The 19,416-nt window shown below is 38.3% G+C and overlaps 1 protein-coding gene across 1 annotated transcript; it reads left to right on the top strand.

The window, feature by feature from the left end:
- The first annotated feature begins 1,136 nt into the window (after window positions 1-1,136).
- Window positions 1,137-18,925, top strand: LOC139744176 (putative phospholipase B-like 2). Its single transcript, XM_071654629.1, has 12 exons — window positions 1,137-1,239; window positions 4,471-4,710; window positions 5,142-5,385; window positions 7,134-7,228; window positions 7,842-8,056; window positions 8,720-8,814; window positions 10,185-10,345; window positions 11,933-12,025; window positions 12,830-12,901; window positions 14,743-14,895; window positions 17,493-17,652; window positions 18,628-18,925. Exons 2-12 carry the CDS (start codon window positions 4,493-4,495, stop codon window positions 18,796-18,798), a joined length of 1,677 nt encoding a protein of 558 aa, XP_071510730.1. The 5' UTR covers window positions 1,137-1,239; window positions 4,471-4,492; the 3' UTR covers window positions 18,799-18,925.
- The last annotated feature ends 491 nt before the right edge of the window (window positions 18,926-19,416 follow it).

Below are 19,416 nucleotides of genomic sequence, written 5' to 3'. Positions count from 1 at the left end.
TGAACTTGAACTTGAATATAAGGTCTTATTTACCCAGGCCTATGCTTCCTATACTTTCATAACGGTCACGCATTCGGGAGAATTAACCGACCGGGTGTGGCAGAGATCTGCAAGGTTACTCTCCTCTTCGTTGATTATGTAAATATACCGTGCAGGTAGTTACCTCAATATAGTATATTTATCTGGCCTTGAATGTTAAAATGTTGCCTTAAATCTTAATTTGATCCTTGCCACTGAGAGGCCTAGATCGAGTCCCGGGCGCGTCCCGGACAGAGTCCCATATTATCCCATGCAGTTTCATTCCCCTCCATAGTATATATTTGCTCTAATTATACTTTGAGGCAGGGGCGGATCCACGAATTCCGTAAAGGAGGGGGCGCAAACGATATTTCTGGTGCTACTTCCAGGTTTCATCTTTAGTTTTTTTTCCCCCTTGTTTTAGCAACAAATAAAGAGGGGGCGCGCGCCCGGTGCACCCCCTCTGGATCCGCCACCACTGCTTTGAGGAAGCAACATGACGTTGGTAGAGTACACCTATGTCTGAGTATTTATTAGATGCGGTCGAAACAGAAATAGAAATACATGTAATGTAAAATAATGTTATTATGACATAATGCCTATCTGTCACCTAATAAGAATAGATGGGTCTATAGGCCTACAGCTTTTGAAATTTAAAAACTTCTTGAACGTGGCCAATATTATTTTGGAATGATATGATAATTGCCGTAATTATTCAATGAAAGGTCGATATGTCACGTAGAGGATCCCGAAACCAATACATAACAACATAAAAAAAGGAAATCTCAAGTTCAACAGTGACGTTTTCAATAGGCCTACTTTATACTAAATTTTGTTACTCAACTCACCTGCAAGCCCCCCCCCCCCCCCCCCCAAAAAAAAAAAAAAAAAAAAAAATCAATCAAACAAACATCAAACACAAAAAACAAACACACGCACAAAAACCCACTGTCGTGTGATTCTTGAAAGATCACGTGGTAAGGTGATTCTTGAAAGATCACGTGGTAAGGAGCGATCCACCTCTGGCCTGTGATCCTACACAGCGTTTATCATATCGCTCGCTCGGCTCGCGAGAGTAGGCCTACAGTCAAAGAGAGATCCTATTAATATTACAGAGACACACACTGGCTCACTGCACTGCCACCACTGCTGTCAGTCGGCTGTAAACAACAGCTTTAAATTCTGATCAGTGACCAACAAGAACAAGAATCTGTTATCCAGGTAAGACTCAGACCTACATGAAGATGCAGTTTACCAACATGACAATGTTCTTATCTACCGACTAGAAACTGGAGAGATATCCAGTGCATTGTCTCCTAAAGCTTTGCATGGCTTTCAATGCACGTCTTTTCCCACCAAGAAAATCGCCAACCTTTAGGCACTTAGCTGATTCTCGCCAGGTCTCATTTGCTCATGACATGTCTCCTGATGGCTGATGACTGTTTGTTACTTAGTCAGTGACCGATCAGTGCGGTGTAAGCCTTTTTGACGCCTACATTAGATCTAATTAGATCTAAGTGTAAAAACTTCTGTCCTATAGTTTATATATTGCCTTTATTATTTGTTTGTTTGTTCGTTTTTGCTCATTTTCCATCTGAGAAGATTAATTGAACATTAAAGTTTAGATGTAAGACTATTATGCTGATTGCCAATAAAACTCCAGTAAAACATGATGTGATTGGTGTTGGTGCTTAAAGAAAATGATGCTGTTAATGTTCTGGTATCATCGAGTGACAGTGTTTAATTATTAAATTTGTCTTGACTGAAATTTTAGATCAGATGGTGACCATGATCATGATGATAATGATGATTAGGTAATAGGTGATACAAATGGTCACAAGTGTGATGCCGATGGTAGAAGATAGAGGCATTCTTTTCAACAAAGCCAAGTTGAAAAGTGCACTTCATTGTCACACTGGGCTTCACCTTTCACCGTTTGCGAAATCTTGTTCCATTGCACAAGTAGAAGACCATACACTACAACCCTTGTATTTGTTTTACATGCATGCACCTCGAACGTCAAGAAATATGGTCCACACAGACTCTTGAATTTATAGCACAAAAATGGCAACTATTTTTGTGAATGGGGAATGAGTAGCTGCAGTCTCTTTCAGCTGTCAACAGTGGTCAAGTGGGATGCAGATGTGTATGTGAGTACGTACACAAGGAAGTGATTGTTTGAAGTTGTAAGTGACAAAAGTATGTGCTTGCAAGCATGCTGGTAATTGTTGAGTGTGTGCGGCAAATTATGTTTGTTTATTTATGATAAAAAAATGCACAAGAGGACGTAGTAAAAAGTTATATACACTTGTGTATTTTTCGATCACATACCACTACAAGAAGAAACTCATTTTACATGCATATCAGGAAACCATGGAATAGTATAAAAACAAAAAATTTAATAGATGCACCCAGTGTCTTCAGTTTTGAAGTTGGTTTGGACAAATTCTGAGACAATGAACCCATAAAATTTAAGTTCGACGCCATCCCACCTAGTCATGACCCAGCTCATCTTAAGGACTAAAACCTGAATCTGACTACAGAGGCTCAGCCTGCATTCAGAATCTTCCATAGGTATCCATAGGTAGGTATTTGTAACATCAGAGCCTTGCAGCGGAACACATGCACTATCCTTTTTTATGCAGTTTTATTCTACAACACTTTATTTCAGAGTACTGGTACACATTTAAATGGCTCCTTTTCATTTCTTAAAAACCCTCTACACATTGAAGAGATGATGCTACTTATCAGTAGTCAGCGTTTAAGGATTTACTTAAATAGAGTGGGCAAAATATCAACTTAACCTGATGGTCCCTTCATTGTAGGTACCATCCGAGTTATACTTCCCGTTTTGTCAGAAATGCGCTGAGCACAGCTTGGTGAGGATAAAGCACTTTAGACTTTAAATTTTAAAGTCTCTTTTTCTCGGTGAACTCTTTTCCAGAGCGTGGTTTTCTTTCCATTGTTTAAATAGTTCTAGGTTATGAAACTTCATTTGTATTGATCATTTTGAAAGGGTGACTGCAGTGTTTTGGTCAAACCTCTACCCAATTTGAGAGCCAGCTTTTCCTGTCTGATATCTAGAGTCGGTTGGAAGACACAGAGCTTCCAGAGCATGTCTGTAATTACCACACAGAAGTCCAAGGGCAAGGTGGCAAGCCCTCCATTGGATTCGCTCACTTCAAGCTCTTTAACTTTTAGTTATCACTATACCCGAGTGCCACTAGGAGGGGCTTTGTCTTCTTCATTGCTTGTACTCAGTCACCACAAAATGAAGACCTTGCTGAGGTTATGCATCAAGCTAACTTGTTCCTTAACTGCCTCCAGCCTGCAGCTTTGCCAACAGCGAATGCTTTCTGTTGTTGCTTGATCAAGTCCAGTTGAATTTGGATGTGATCCAAGGTTTGTCATTGTCATGCGTTTTTACTGTTCATGTTGGTATTGTGTGTCGATCAGGGGCAGGGCAGGAGGATTAAATAGAATGTCTCACATTTAGCGTCAAGTAGCATCATGAACATGAAACCAATCGCAGTCACTTAGCTTCTGACCGAATTAATACATGGCACTGTCTGGCATAGGTCACGTTGTCCATATAATACTCGATGGGGTTAGGATTGCATAACCGTTGCATGATCACTGATGCCTAGTGGGGGTAGTATCAATGGTGTCATATTAAGATGGCCAATGTCACTCACAATTTATCCAGTGTTTGATGAGCCCATGTTGGTTTGTCATAACAACTCAACTTTAGTGTACTCATTTTACCATTGGCAAATCCATTACTGGCAGTCATCGGTGTGACGTCAACTTCGTTGAAGTCCCCCTGTAGGATAAAACCAGCATTTGGGTGCTTAGACAAAACAAGGTCCATGGATTAAAAAAAAATGGTCGATTAGGTTGTCAGCTGTGGGGACATAAGGAGGATGATAGAAAGCCGTGATCACAATGATCGAAACAGATTGTGGAAGTCTTTTTGGGAGGACTTTCAACCGTATGACTTCCAATTCGTCAGAGATCAGTTATGAATTCAGTTTTGAACCCCCTCTCCCAAGTTCAATGCAATCTCAATTTCACGAGCACATGTGTTGTGATGTCGATATCAGAAGTTCAGACGTAATTGAAGTAAATCAAATTTATCATGTAGTGACCGCGAGTTCACATGACGTACATTGTACATACAGTGTGTACTTGTATTTCGGTCCTGTGGTTACTTACTCATAACCATTCATTTCTTCCATACCAACTTGCATGGACTCCTTTATTGCTCCAAATTAAGCCCAATCAAATATAAAGAATTGTATAATTGTTTGAATTTATAATATACCTTCTGCATTATTTTATGGAATTAAAGAATGAACTGGGCTAAACAGACTATGTGACACTATAAACTATGAGCATTGTATTGTAAATCATGTGACTGACAATCTGGCCCTCTGCATCTCATCCAAACAGCATCTAGGACACAGGTATCAGGATGCAATTTATGCAAGTCCTCCTTGCCATGGTGCTGGGCCTATCTCTGGCCCAGTGTGGTCACAGCAAGATCCTGGAGAAAGAACTCAACGGTCTCTCCTACGACATGGTTGCATCTGTGACATACAACACTTCCACAGCATCCTTCAGCATTGTCAAGGGGCGGGTACCGGATGCTGTCGCCTGGGCCAACTTTACAGAGACCGTCAACAAAACAGGGTAAAGAGAGAACACTAGCTTCATCATCCTTGTTTGCTGTAGGGAACACTGTGAGATGAAGCTGCCTCCCACATTTTAATGCATATTTCTGTGAGTAATTGAACAGTTTTCTCTGCTATGACTTCAGTAAATTGAACATAATACTGTACATAGGTATGTTTCATGTTGTATAATGCCAAATTATATGGCAGTTGCAAAATGATTGACAAATTGCCTTTAATGGTAATTATCTGAGTGGAAATCACATTTTCAGCTGTAAGCATTTGTAGATATACTTGTGACATTGTGACACATCTTTAATGTTCAACTTTATGATTTGTCGCAATAGGCCAAAGGATGTTAGAAGTAATATTGTGCAAATTATATTTGAAAAATTCAACAGTAGTAGTTAACTACTAGTACTCATGTCACAATCCTTTTCCTTCCTTCAGATGGGCGCATCTCACTGTGACAACAAATGGATCCTATCCGGATGCCATCCAGGCCTACGCCGCTGGGGTGGTAGAGGGGCATGCCTCCGCCCCCTTCATCTTCATGAACTGGATGAACACCATCAATGAGTACTGTGAGAGCATGACAACGTTCTGCCAAAAGCTGCATGACTTTCTGGTCAAGAATCTGGAATGGATGCAGACCCAGATTAACCTCAAGCCCGATGACCCTTACTTCCACCAGGTATCCAGAAACTGTCTTGATTACAATGTATCTCTTTACGATGTATGTGCCATGGTGTAAACCCCCTGTGTGCCACATTATTCTGAGACCGCAACATAGTCATGCTTTTGGGAAGTATTCTGCTATTCAAATCAATGTAACTTTTATAAATTTCTCATACCCTGATGGGCATGTAGTGAGCAAAGTTGTAGAGAAAATGCCAAGCATTACTTTGATGTAAATTATGTGACAAATCTATGATGGTTTTTTCCTTCAAATGACCAGTAGAGCTTATTGAAGAGACATGAGTGCTTCACACAAAACTGTTGCAAGAACTTAGAATTTACTCGCAAATTCAGTAGGAAACACCGCTTGGTAGGCAATCACCACATAAAATGCAAGCCACATGTGACAGGAATGGAATTGTGAGATACGTTTTCATCGCACTGTGGCATTTGGCAATTTCTCGATCTGTTTGGGGGGATTTGTGCATTTGAGCAGAATGTGCAATGTTGGCATGCTTACGACTGAGTCGTGCTCGCAAAGGTGACACATAAAGAGTTATACAAACATATTCACTAGGTGGTACCCCTTCCCCTTAACAAAAACCTTTCCCCCACTCCCACCATATACTGGTCCCTCCCTTCTTTCTTCCCTCCCTCCTGTCTCTCACTTTCTTCCACTCTTCTGTTAATTATCTCTCTCTTTTCTCTCAGAAAACAAACAAACAAAAAACAAACGTGGGGAGAAACCATTCATGTGACCACAATTTAAGAAAACACTTATCACTGGTCCTGTTGATCAGGAAAAGAGAACAAAATACAAGAAGAAAAGTGAGAAGAAGAAGAAGAGTATGAAGCAGACATTAGGTTCATCTGCCAAGTTTTTGTCATTCTGCAGGAGGCTTTCTGAAAACTTCAATACCTCTTCATGAATGTCTAGATAAAAGAATATAAGAATCTCTCTAATTCAGGAATTATCGTACTCATTGAGATGTATGAATTACAGAAGTGTCTTTAGACAGATTTATCTCTGGAATCTTCCTGATTTTGAGGGATGAATGTTGGCTACCCTGCTTGGGATAAACTGGAGGTCACATAGAGAATATCCATTGAAAGAAAACCTTTAAAAAAAAAGAGAGGAAAAGAAAAAGATGTATCTAGTGAAGCCATCTGTGAGTTGAAAACTTCGTATCTAGCTGCCTGCAATGTGATACAGCACTGGTGTATGTAGCTACATGTTCAGTGAGAGACTATGTTTATTACGGAGGTACATTTCGGTTGTACAAAAGTACAATGCACTGTCTTGTATCACTACTTGATGTTGAGGACAAAAGGTAAAAAATTTGATAACCCCTGTTTTAGTCCTACATTATTTATTTAATTTTTGATATGTTTGTTTGTTATTTTGTTTGTTTGGTTTTTTTTTTTGGCTGTTCTGTCATTTCTCTTGATCTCTTCCTATATTTCACTTATTAATGAAATAGTGTTTTCCCAATTACAGGCTAGATGAATGTCTTTAGCACATAATTTCAATTTGAACAGTTTTTATAATGCATGTGTGAGTTCATGACAATGAGCTCAACATTCATGGTAGAATTCAAAGGTTATGTTAGTTTGGGGATGATGTGTTTTGATGTTAAAAAAACAAGCAAACAAAGAAAGCAAGAAGGGAATGACAAAACCATTTCTTATGTAAATTTCAAGTGGGCATTTATTTCGGGCTGCATACTATTTACGATATGAACATTTCTTCTCTGGTCACCACAGCTGAACTTGTTACTGCTTCAACTGTCTGGACTTGAGGATGGTTACAATGGACGAGCGGACCAGCCAAGAATAGACCTCGACCCATTTGGATTTCTGTGCGTAATACTTTCACTGTCATGTTCTCATCACATAACCAGTTCAATAAGTCTCCTTGAATGTATTACACAGTTATTTGCCAGATAGCTACTTTATAAAGCAAACTGTTTAGATCATCAAAATACCACAAATTCTGACACTCTGAAATAAGTACTTATTGTACCTAGCAGGAAATGCATATAAGATTGAAAAAGTCAGAAAAAATCCTACAATTCAAACTACCTGTGTATCACTTTACTCCATGTTTAGCCTGACTCTAGAGACTAGACTGAGATTACTCATAGTTTTCACTTCCAATTCTTCTGGAAACTGTAGAAGGAAAGAGTAAAAAGGAAACATATCATCAATCATTGAGCAAGAGAAAGACATTGTCTGCCTCATGGGACTGGCTGCATTTTGTTTCAGTGAGATACTTTTAACCCGTTGAAAACGAGTTCCACGTATACTCGGGGAGGTGTCTATGGGAAATGCGAGTTTGTTGTTGCAAATCAGCCCATCCTCAATGGGTTAACATTGTAGTCAATTCATTAATATATCCCATACTGTCCAGCTCTTTTCCGTTCTAATGAGTAGAGTGAGTAACACTTTTGATTTGTCCCACCTCCCTTCCAGGCTATTCCAAATAGGAGGCGATCTGGAGGACCTTGAGAGCGCCCTCAATAAAGAGGGCAAAGAGAGCATGATGGGAGATGGCCACTGCTCCGCCCTCATCAGGCTGTTGCCAGGCAACGCAGACCTGTTTGCCTCCCACGACACTTGGAACGGTTACATGGGCATGCTGCGCATCATCAAGAAATACAACTTTGCCTTCCACCTTACCAACACCTGTGAGTATGGCACTATTGGATTGATTCATGACTCTTATATGAGATGAGTGCAGTAGCTGCATCAGAGCTAAATCTACTTATCATTGTATAAGGACTGTCAAATAACTTCTAAATCTGTATCATTCTCCATAAGAGATGGCATTTAGTTTGTACAGTATGTTTGTGTGCATGACGGATTGTCAAAATCATGTACTGATTTTGATTTTTGTGCCACATTGTATTGGTCCTATTAGTGTCATATAAGTAGTAACAAAAGTTGCAGTGGTTATGCTTTTACAATTGTTACTACCACTACTACGACTACCAGTACTATTCTTGCTGCCAGTGCTGCTGCTGTTGCTGCAACTACTACTACATGACAACAATAGTGACAATGACAATTATGGATACTACTAGTAATAATACTGTTGAATCCCTCTGTTTTGATGAACACCAAGATAGTACAATCAAGGTAAGGTACGTTACGGTCATCTTTGAAGTTTAACCTAGTTTGCAACCCCCTAATTTTATACACTAAGTATATTACAATGACCTCTATTCCAATCCTTCTCTATGATGCAAATCTGTAGTTTATACCCTATTATCCACTGGCTTCTCCAGTAATTACATGTACTTAGTGCCTGTAGTAACTGTCTGTCCGTACGTCTGTCTGTCTGTACACAGCTACTGAGGTTGTCCCGGGGCAGACAGCGGCATTCACCTCCAACCCAGGAAGCTTGCTGTCTGGAGATGACTTTTACATCACGAATTCTGGGCTGGTAAGTCATGAGGCCAATATAAGTGTCCTTTTTTTCTTCTTTCTTTCTATTGTTTTTTTTTTTTTTGTGTGTGTGTAGCATATCTCTGTGATACAACTGTATGGCTATTTTGTACTGAATCTTCATTCTTCATACTGTAGCTGTAATGCAGAGGCTAAGACAATATAGCTTTGCACTTTTCTGACATAAATCTGTCACATGCCCTACAATATGTGGTTAATTTGTCACTACAGATTGTAAATTTGGATGTTACTCTTCAGTGACAAGCATGCAGCCAATTGATTTACTGAGTAGTGGACTTCTGTGCTCTGCTCACTTAATGATTCCAATTTAGGAAGAATTTTTTTATTTTATTTGTACTCATTATTAAAGGTGGATGATCATTTTCGGAAAAGCAAAAAGGCATGTTTCCTGGTAGAGATATTGAGTGTCTACGATACTGTGGAACACATTATTTTGGTTTCAATTTACAATATTTTGAGGAAGGAACTTAGTGAACTTATTCTGTTGAATTCACACCCTTAGTTGTCATCTCGACAAGTGTAGGAAGTAATGTGTTTCAGCACCCCTACCCTGATATCACTTAACTTTTATACTCGCACTTATAAAACTTAAAGACAGTCAATCCCTTTTGCATGCAAATTTTTGAAAAAAATTGGTGAGAACACTTAGGTATTGAAGAAAACACTATTTGGAAGCCTCCTGTAAATTTTGGACGCAAGAGGGTCTTTTTTTGTTTACTTAAATTAACCATTAAGATTTGAATATTTTTTTTGTACTATGAAAAAATTACAAATCGAAACTACTAGTCTAGTTTTACAGACCGGTGTGATGCACTTCGTTGCACGTGTAGTTCATGTAAGTGGTGTGTTGTTATTTGCCATCGATAACAAAGTAAGAGAAGCTAGTGAATTCTTCTTTTCTGACAGCTTTAACATGCATTTCTTTTGTTCGAAGTATAAGTATCATATTACAACCACAGGAGGATTAATGTATGCAGCTGTGCCTAGTACACAGAATACGTTACGGTGAGCATTTGTGCATTATTTGAATTTTTATAGCTAACAACCTTCAAATATCACAGAAATGTTATAGCTTTACAATAGTCTTGTCATTCTGGTGGAATATATCATGTTCTGTGCTATTTGGGAAGGAATGCAAAAGGGAAGACCCATCCTTTAAAAAAGCCATGCTTGAACAGCACTCATTGAATTCCTGTCCAATCTTCACTCAATAATGACAGACAATATGAGCTGTCAGGTAACCATGGTAACCTAGTGAGGCTTCCTTGTGGTAAAGCTGATCAGTTTAGTGAATTAGATCATGCTCTATCTCTCATTACACCTGATTCATCTACTTCCAATATTCAGGTGACCATAGAAACTACCATTGGCAACAATAACAATGCACTATGGAAGTACGTCCAGCCGACTGGTCAGACTTTGGAATGGGCCCGGAATATCATCGCTAACAGACTGGCTAGGAACGGCTCTCACTGGGCCCAAATTTTCTCCATGTACAACAGTGGGACGTAAGTTACATTGCAGTCTCGTTCTATTAATGATTAATTTTTGCAGAGTACCTTTGTAGAGATCAAGTTCATTTCCCTTAGACAATTTTAGCTGAATAGAATGATAGTTTTAGTGAATCTCTTTTGATATCAGCCATAACTATATTCTTTATTAAATCTTTATTGTATAAGCAGGGGGGGGGGGGGGAGGAATGGGGGTAGGATGAAGTGTTGGTGAAGGAAAAGTGCCAAGGAGAGTGAAATGGAATGGAATATAGGTAAAGAGTGAACCAGGATCCCGTAGCATAAACTATAATAGTAACTTTACAGTTAATGGTATCTCTGCTATGGTAAGTGTCCGTGGTTTTTTGGCCCTGATTGGCTATGGCATCATGTTGCTATGGGAGTTACCATTAATTGTGAAGTAACCATAGTTTTATGCAATGAGCCCAGAAGTTGATATCTCTATCTGACAAGTTTGCCTAACTCACAGACAGGTGGAATCAAAAGTGTAAAAAGGACTTCCATATTGTACTCTTGAAATGTTAAAATTCAAACAAAGCAAGTTTGTGCTATCCTTCTCAATGTTGGCTTTTACACACATGTAAGTGTCATTCTCTTGTTTTCTGTTTACTGGGATGGGGGGTGGTAGCTACAGTGTTGTTGTTTGTGTGTATGTGTGTATGTGTTGGTATGTAGATGCAAAGGAAGACATGACTGGTGGAGTACTGTAAAGGAAGACATTTTTGCGGCATTAAATTTTTACGAATTGCAGCCGGTGGCCTTTTTTTGCGGAATGAAATTCTTGCAAATTGCCACCGGCTTTCAATGCATATTGTGTAGGCAAGAACTTTGGTGGCATTTTGATGTTATAAATCTTGGCTCTCGCAAAATTCATGACATTAAAATGCACGCAAAAATTTCTGATTTTACAGTATCAATTTAGCTAAGATTTTAGTTTGTGTGAGGTTGTGTGTAGGAAAGGTAAAAGATGTAAAACACAATGCTCGTGTGCTTATGAATATGGCTAATATAATTCCTTCCACCATTGGAAGAAATATAGTTTGACCTTGAATAATTGCATTCAACATTTTCTTATGAGGAATTCTGTATAAAGGTTTTAATTGTGTTTGTTTAATGTACTATAAGTATGTCATTTTCATTCATTTGTGGCCCACCCGTCTGTACCTGTATATCACTGTGGTTCAGTGCCTTGAGCTTTCAATCAGAATGGAAAATGGCGCTATAGAAATTGTATGTGTTATTATTATTATCATCATCATTATTATTATTATTATTATTATTATTATTATTAATATTATTATTATTATTATTATTATTATTATTATTGTTATTATTATCATTATTGTTATTATTATTATTATTATTATTATTATTATTATTATTATTATTTTTATTATTATTATTATTATTATTATTATTATTATTAGTTGAATTCAAATTTTATGAGTGTCTTTGCATGAGTTGGAAGGTAGGATCAATTTTTGCTCAAACATTTTATGGATTGCTTGAAGCAACAATGCATAGTGATAGACTTTATGTCCACAAAGTTAATTGTTGTGTGTTCTTGAATTCCTTTCTTGTCAGGTACAATAACCAGTGGATGATTGTTGACTACAACAAGTTCACTCCTGGTCAGACCCCGTCTGATGGACTGCTAGTGGTACTGGAACAAATTCCGTAAGTGATCAGCCCCAAAGCTACATTTGTACTTGAAGCACTATCGTTTAGGTCACAGAAGAAGGCAAGCAAATTTTTTTGAATAATGCAGTTTAGTTTCACATTTTACAAATTCTTTATAATGGAGATTTTGCTGCATTATTTATGAGAACTAAATTCATTCCATGTAGATAACTGTAATCATATTTGGTAGATTTAGCTCCACTTGTGTTACTTTTGATAGGCATTGCAGTCCTGAGTAAGCAGCATTATTAGCTCATGTGTGTGTTATGATTATACCAATAGATTTATTTGTAAATTAGTTTTTTATGATGTTAATGAACTGCCCCAGAAGTATGATAGATGTGAATAGATTTATTTGTAAATTAGTTTTTTATGATGTTAATGAACTGCCCCAGAAGTATGATAGATGTGAATAGATTTATTTGTAAATTAGTTTTTTATGATGTTAATGAACTGCCCCAGAAGTATGATAGATGTGAATAGATTTATTTGTAAATTAGTTTTTTATGATGTTAATGAACTGCCACAGAAGTATGATAGATGTGTGGTTGTTCTTGTAAAAGAAATGCATTTGTCACTTGTATAATATGAGCTTGTACATGATTGTGTGAAAATTCAAATCATAGAGAAGGTGAAGTTTAACCATTGAGTGTTCTTATTCTATAAAAAATTACTTTATTCTCTTGCATCATATTGTATATAGTCATAAATCCAATGCTTGCTTTTTATCATGAAAACCTGTCAACAGGGACAGTAAAGTAAAATCACTTCATGAAAAATATGTTTTCTCTCTCTCTTCAGTGGTACAATACATTCTGAAGACATGACCTACTTCCTCAGAGAACATTCATACTGGCCCAGCTATAATACACCGTGAGTATCGATACCTTACACAACAAATGATATCCCACTTTTTATTGCACATAGACAGGTCTTCATTCTTTGTCTAAATATATTTTAGTTTATGAATGGGTCATTGAAACAAAGTGCTCTTTAAACAAATCTCAAGGGGGATAATCATGTGAATTAAACAGAACAAAACTAAACAAAAGTACTTGTGTTGCCATTAATTTCAATTGTCCGTCTCTGCTAGCATGTAGTTCATAAGGTATTTTTGACTGACAAAGTAATGGCTTTTATTGTTCAACACTTACTGTGAAAGAAAAACCAGTCTAGAGAGCTCTGAGTGTCAGCCCTCACAATAGAGGATTGTTGAAAGATGTCTAACCGGTAGAGAAATGACCATAATAAAATATGCCCTGTAGTTAGAGCGAGCACAAAATGAGGTTTACATGGACCATCTTGGAATCTCTTTCTTTTCTTTTCCTTTAATGCAGAAACCCCTGCGTAAAGAAAAGATATATCTATGCGGATAATTGTCATATGTCATATGTGATTATGGGATTATGTTCTTCTTTTGTAGTCAAAAGGGGCCTGAGCTTTTGATCCTAGCAGAATCTTTGTAAGAGGCAGAATGACAAACAGGCAGGGAGAGCAATCACTTAAAGACTTCACACAACAAGAACAGTCAGGGGAGGGCTAGGGATACAGAACAAAGGAAACAAAAGGGGAGGGTTGGAGGTCATGAGCAAGGAACCCAACAGGTAAAAGAAGGGGATTTAAAGCAGGAGGGTGGACAGACAAAAGGCAGAGGAGGGTCAGTAATGATCATAAGGACCATGGGGGCAACCTGTATTAAAAGGATAGGGATGAATAGGGAGGCAACATCAAACAGAAGGAACAACAGAGGGATAAAGAAAAGAAAAGGGTGAAATAGCAACAGCATGGGGGAAGGGGGGGGGGGGGGGCTGAACAAGCAGCAAGCCCTAACCTGGTGTACCAAGAAGAGGCAACAAAATGAAAGTGAGAGTCAATTAACAAATGCAAGTTACCTAACATATCAAACTATTAGAATCTTCTTTTACCGGGAATAGTGAAGTAACATGTATAAATTCTTATATCACAGTACAACCCCGTCATCTTCATCACCATAGCGATGTATGTTTCTGAGACATGATGATGAGATGTACAAAATCATGCATAGTAGAATGTTAAAATGGGCTGTCATGGACAGTTAACTTTTGATCTTGCCAGTTTAACAATATGCACAGATCATATTAAAGATATGATGGTGACCTAGTAGCATGCTGTTCAAAGCACCTGTCTGTATTAAGACACATTCATACAATGTACAGTACATGTAAAATCTAGTTTGTATGCACTAGTTGTTATGTCCAGCCTGTTTCTGTCAAGCTACCTAGTTGTCACGCACAATCTGTGTAGTAGGTACACATAAAGTGTGAGTATATTAACAAAGCAGTCTCTCATGAATATGTACATATATGCAAATTAATGAATGCATGATTTGTTTGATGAACCCCACGTGGTGGGAAGCTTCTAAAGGAAAAGAGATCACACACATGGCACTTGAGGAAAACTTGTATCTTGTCGTTTCCTCCTTAGATGATTGGTAGTGTTGTGGCTTTATTATCGTTCATTGTCATAGAAATGATGTGTACGTGTGCGGTCGAATCGTGTCCATCTCATCTTCGAAGTCGTAACAGGTCTATTTCAGAAAATAAATGACACCATATTGCTTTTATTTGATGCGAAGAGAATCGAAATTGCTCTTATTAATCATGTTGAATTAATATTGTGATCGTTTGTTTGTTGGTTGTTGTTTTTATTGTGTCATTTTAAATTTGTGGACACAGGTTTTTCCAGGATATCTATGACAAGAGCGGCTGGCCTGCACTGAAGAAGAAGTATGGGGACTGGTTCTCCTACAACAAGACGGCCAGAGCAAACATTTTCAGACGGAACCAGACACAAGTCACCGACCTCGACTCGATGATCAAACTTATGAGGTACTTTATTTGCTGAGCTTTGATTGCCACAGCTAAATGTTCTTCAGCACAATGATAAAGATGTTGATCATGGCATTGAATGTGGAAGTTTTTAATATTTGTCATGCAATTCTTCTTCATATAAGTCAGCTGTAGACTGGAAAAGTGTAATGTTTCTTGAAGATAATAAAAAGTTTGGGTACCTCAAAAGCTTCCCTGAATTTCCTTGTCTTGGTTTGTGTTTCAGGTTAAAGTACGTTGTCTGTGAGAATTACAGCTCGCCCCAAAGTGCTCTCATGTCTTAGTAATCATGCAATAATGGTTTCGTACCAGAGCCGTCGCGGTACCGCGTCGATAACTATTGTACGAAACCACTGACTGTAAACAGGCTTCGAACAACGTTTGGTTCTGCCAATAGTCCCTTTCTGTTCGAATTGATGACTGAATGTGACTCGGTCGAGAGGACCTTGGGAGAGCTACATACACTGAATACTATGGCCAGCGCATGCGCACACAAACATCTTATCCGTTCATGGATTTGAAATTTGTGCGCATGTGATGTGTTCGCATGCACTGGCTGTAGTATTCAGTGTATGTAGCTCTCCCAAGGTCCTGTCGACCGAGTCACATTTAGTCATCAATTCGAACAGAAAGGGACTATAGGCAGAACCAAACGTTGCCCGAAGCCAGTTTTCAATACTTCAACTTAATTGGTAAGTCTTCAAATTGAAGAATTTTTGGGATTTTAAGTTGACATTTACCCTGCGATACTAAATCTGTCATGATCCTGAATGCTACAATGCAAAGCCCGATTACGCTATGCGTATGGGACTGCTGGTCGCTATGCGTATGGGGCTGCTGGTCGCAGTTAATTGCATGATTACTAAGACATGAGAGCACTTTGGGGCGAGTAAGTCTCACAGTGTTAGTTATATGAAAGGTACTTTAACCTGAAACACAAACTAAGACTTCAAGGAAATTCAAGGAAACTTTTGAGGTACCAAAACTTTTTATTATCTTTAAGTTATGCCTTATGATTGTTGAGAGTTAGATAACTTGCGAGTTTCATGCCAACTTTACAAAGTCATAAATTCCAAATCTACTTTTCATTCTGAATGAATGCATAGATGGCTCAATGGTAATAAAAACTTTCTTTGGTGTTTCGAATGTTATGCTGTCATCATATACACAGTGGTGTCAGATTTTGTTGAGGGCATCCATCTATTGTTGTGTAGTGGGATCTCTTTAGTTTAGAGAGGTACATCTTTAATGAATGACTTGCGACACAGTTGAGATTAATTTGAAGAGCACTTTATTTGAGAGGTGTTTGGGAGCGATCTCCTCTCTTCAAGCTTCATATTGCAAGTCTCTTCTCAATGATGCAATTCTCTTCATACATTGAATGATACACACTGGTTATATGGTTGTAACATGCTGTGAATGGGTGAATGGGGGTGGAGTCTTCGTGTAAAGAAGGCTTTTCAATTGGGCAAAACTTTGGTTGTTATAGAAACAAAGGCTGGGCTAGGTTTAAGATGGAGGTAGTATTCTTGGATTTGGATTCAACAATTCTGAGTAATCAATGGGGGAAAGGCAGGATGTTTGGGTTGGACTCAGCCTGGTCGTAAATTAGATGGAGCTACAACTACATTCACCATTTTGTTAGTATACTGGAGAGATGATGAAGGTCAGTGACTCACTGGAGGTGGAGAGTATTGGTAGGGGTCACAACTAAGTTGATTGGCCGGAGGTGAAGAGATATATCTTGTCCCCATAGTGGAATGTGGAGGGGGTACAGCTTTGTGTATCATTACACAACACTATCCAGACTAAATACTTGATAGCAATCTTGTAAATATTGTGCACTGTTTGTGTGCAGCTGAATATTATCATCACAGAATTTATTGGGAAAGTGTCAAATATCTTGAAGAAAAGAGTCAAAGAGAGGACCTGGTTTCACACTTAGAAAAGAAATATTTTTAATCATGTTTCTGAAACTCAGTTTTAAACAGTGGTTCGAGTTTACCAAGTATTCAGACACAAAAATTGATCTCTTTACTTAAAACTGTAAATAGCATTCAATCAAGTGCAGAGTCACAAACAGCATGACCTTTCATGCAAACAGGGAACTCTCAATTTGCTAGCATACAAGAGTATGCACATAAAATACAGTACACACATTGTTGACTGGTATACCAGGTGCCCATATAGAACAGGTTAATTAGTTCCTTGAATAAATAAGATCCCTCTAGGTCACCAGCAGCAATATATTCTAAGGTTGATGATTGAAGAAGAATTCAAGGAAATACAGTCAGTCTTGATGCAGCAAACAGTGCAATACACCTATTTGGTGTCTTGCACAATTCAACGAAAAAGGCCAGGCTCAGAAGTTATGATCAAAGTTGACAATTTTACAACCTTATGCAATAACAAGACTAAAGGGACTTCAGACATACTTAGATACAGAGATTAGTAGAATTACATTTGTTTAACCCATTTTAACTACAAAATTCTAAGTCGTGCATAGACTGTGCACCAATGCCACCAAGTTGTTGTCAAGGTAATGGGTTAAACTTACCTCACACATAACATCTCACCTTTATAATATCATCCCCAAGGTACAATAACTTTGAGCATGACCCCCTGTCGGCATGTGACTGCAATCCGCCGTACAGTGCAGAGAACGCCATTGCTGCTAGATCTGACCTCAACCCAAAGAATGGGAAATACCCCTTCTCTGCCCTCGGCCATCGCCTGCATGGGGCTACCGACATGAAGGTAACTATCACACTGATGAGGTACATGTCAAAACAACGATAAGACATATAAAACAATAACATGGCGATGTCTTTGATGTGTGTGAGATATGAATGCGAACTACTAGAGTTACGAATAGCAGTCTAGTGCCTTTCATTATACCTCTTTTTGTCTGTTTTTGATTCCTGAATTTTTTATGCAAAAGCTTACATTTCCTTTACCTGTCACTGAAATATTTTAAGGCAGTGTTATTGACCATGACTTTATGGTGGAGCTAAGATAAGTGTTCCTCCAATATCCAAGAAAATATTACTTCTTGTGATATTCCCTTTATATTGTCTTTATGTCGTCCTACTATTGTAGCATCATTCATTGGTGCAGAGTTCCACATAGAGAGAGACACATGATATTAACCAAAATTTTAAGAATTTATAACTTTTGAACAGACAAAAGATTTTCCTCATATTTCACTAATCTTCCTACATTTACTATTAAAATCCACATAATTTATATGTTTGGGGGGATTTTCCCTGTAAAGCATGGCACCATGATCTTCTCTAACAACTTCTTTATTAACACTGATTACAAACTGAGTGGTTTAACATGATATATCCACAAAGTTACAGAGGGTAATTTTTGTTAATGATATTCCTAGAAAGTGCACAATTGTGATGTTTACTGAAGTCATGTATATTTCAAAGGCAAGTGACATGTTTGTATGGAAGACCAGTCTTATACAATGTAAATTAGATAGTGATTGCTTTTTAGTATTTGATGTGTAGGGACTTACGATATGTGGTATATGTCATGGGTATTTATATTGACACAAAAATGCACTCGATTTTGCATTTTTTATAAAAATATATAGCATGACATGCTTGCTCTAACACATAATCTCACTCACAACTGTGCATTATTTGTATACTGTGGGATAATTCAAAGACAACTTCTAGATGTTGTTGAAATGAGTTCTCACTACTTGTGCTTGACCTGAAGGTGACCACAAGTTCCATGGTGAAAGAGCTCTCCATGGTGGCCGTGTGTGGGCCGACCACTGACCAGCAACCTCCTTTCCAGTGGAGCAAGTCAGACTTCAACCAGACCCTTCATCTTGGTCAGCCAGATCTCTTTGACTTCAAGCCGATCACGGTCAAGTGGACTGACTAGTAAGAAGTGACCCAGAGGAGATTTAAGCATCATCACATCAACTGATCAGCAGTGACCCAGTGGAGATAATTATGATCATCGTCACATAAACTGATTAGAAGTGGTCAATGGGAGAGACAGACACTATTAGTATAGTGATTTCCATTCTTTTTTGCCTCCATTTTGTAATGCATTTAACCCGTTGAGGACGGACTGATTTTGCTACAACACACATTTCTCACAGACACCTGCCTGAGTATACTCGTGACTTGTCTTCAATGAGTTAAGATATGCAGTCAAACCTGTCACAGTGGGCACCTCTCAATAGTGGCCTGCTGATCTATGAAGCCACCATCCCTCAAAGACCTACATACCATATTACAATAACCACCAGTCTGATGTCACCAGCAGTCATCTATTAATGTCCCATAGTTGGTATATCACCATGTGAAGTAGCTACTCACTCCATGCTTCACCTTACCTGCCTGTGGTATGACCAGGGCCCTGTTTTATAAAGAGTTATAATTGATTATATAGTTGATTTCTATCATAAGTCTATGGCAGCCTGTGTGGTAAGGGAATTTATAATCGATTATATCTTTTGATAAAACAGGGCCCAGAGTTCTCACAAAGCAACAC

The sequence above is a fragment of the Diadema antillarum genome, unplaced genomic scaffold (genome assembly GCF_040938485.1).
Source record: "Diadema antillarum isolate AM-2024a unplaced genomic scaffold, OU_Dant_1.0 seq00001144_RagTag, whole genome shotgun sequence".
NCBI lineage: Eukaryota > Metazoa > Echinodermata > Echinoidea > Diadematoida > Diadematidae > Diadema > Diadema antillarum.
This window is presented reverse-complemented; position numbering and strand designations above follow the sequence as displayed.

Excerpts from the sequence above, each read along its gene's own strand:
- LOC139744176 (XM_071654629.1), top strand. The coding sequence starts at position 4,493 with ATGCAATTTATGCAAGTCCTCCTTGCCATGGTGCTGGGCCTATCTCTG. Across the intron at positions 5,386-7,133 it reads ATGACCCTTACTTCCACCAG|CTGAACTTGTTACTGCTTCA; the intron begins GTATCCAGAAAC and ends TGGTCACCACAG. Across the intron at positions 7,229-7,841 it reads CTCGACCCATTTGGATTTCT|GCTATTCCAAATAGGAGGCG; the intron begins GTGCGTAATACT and ends CCTCCCTTCCAG.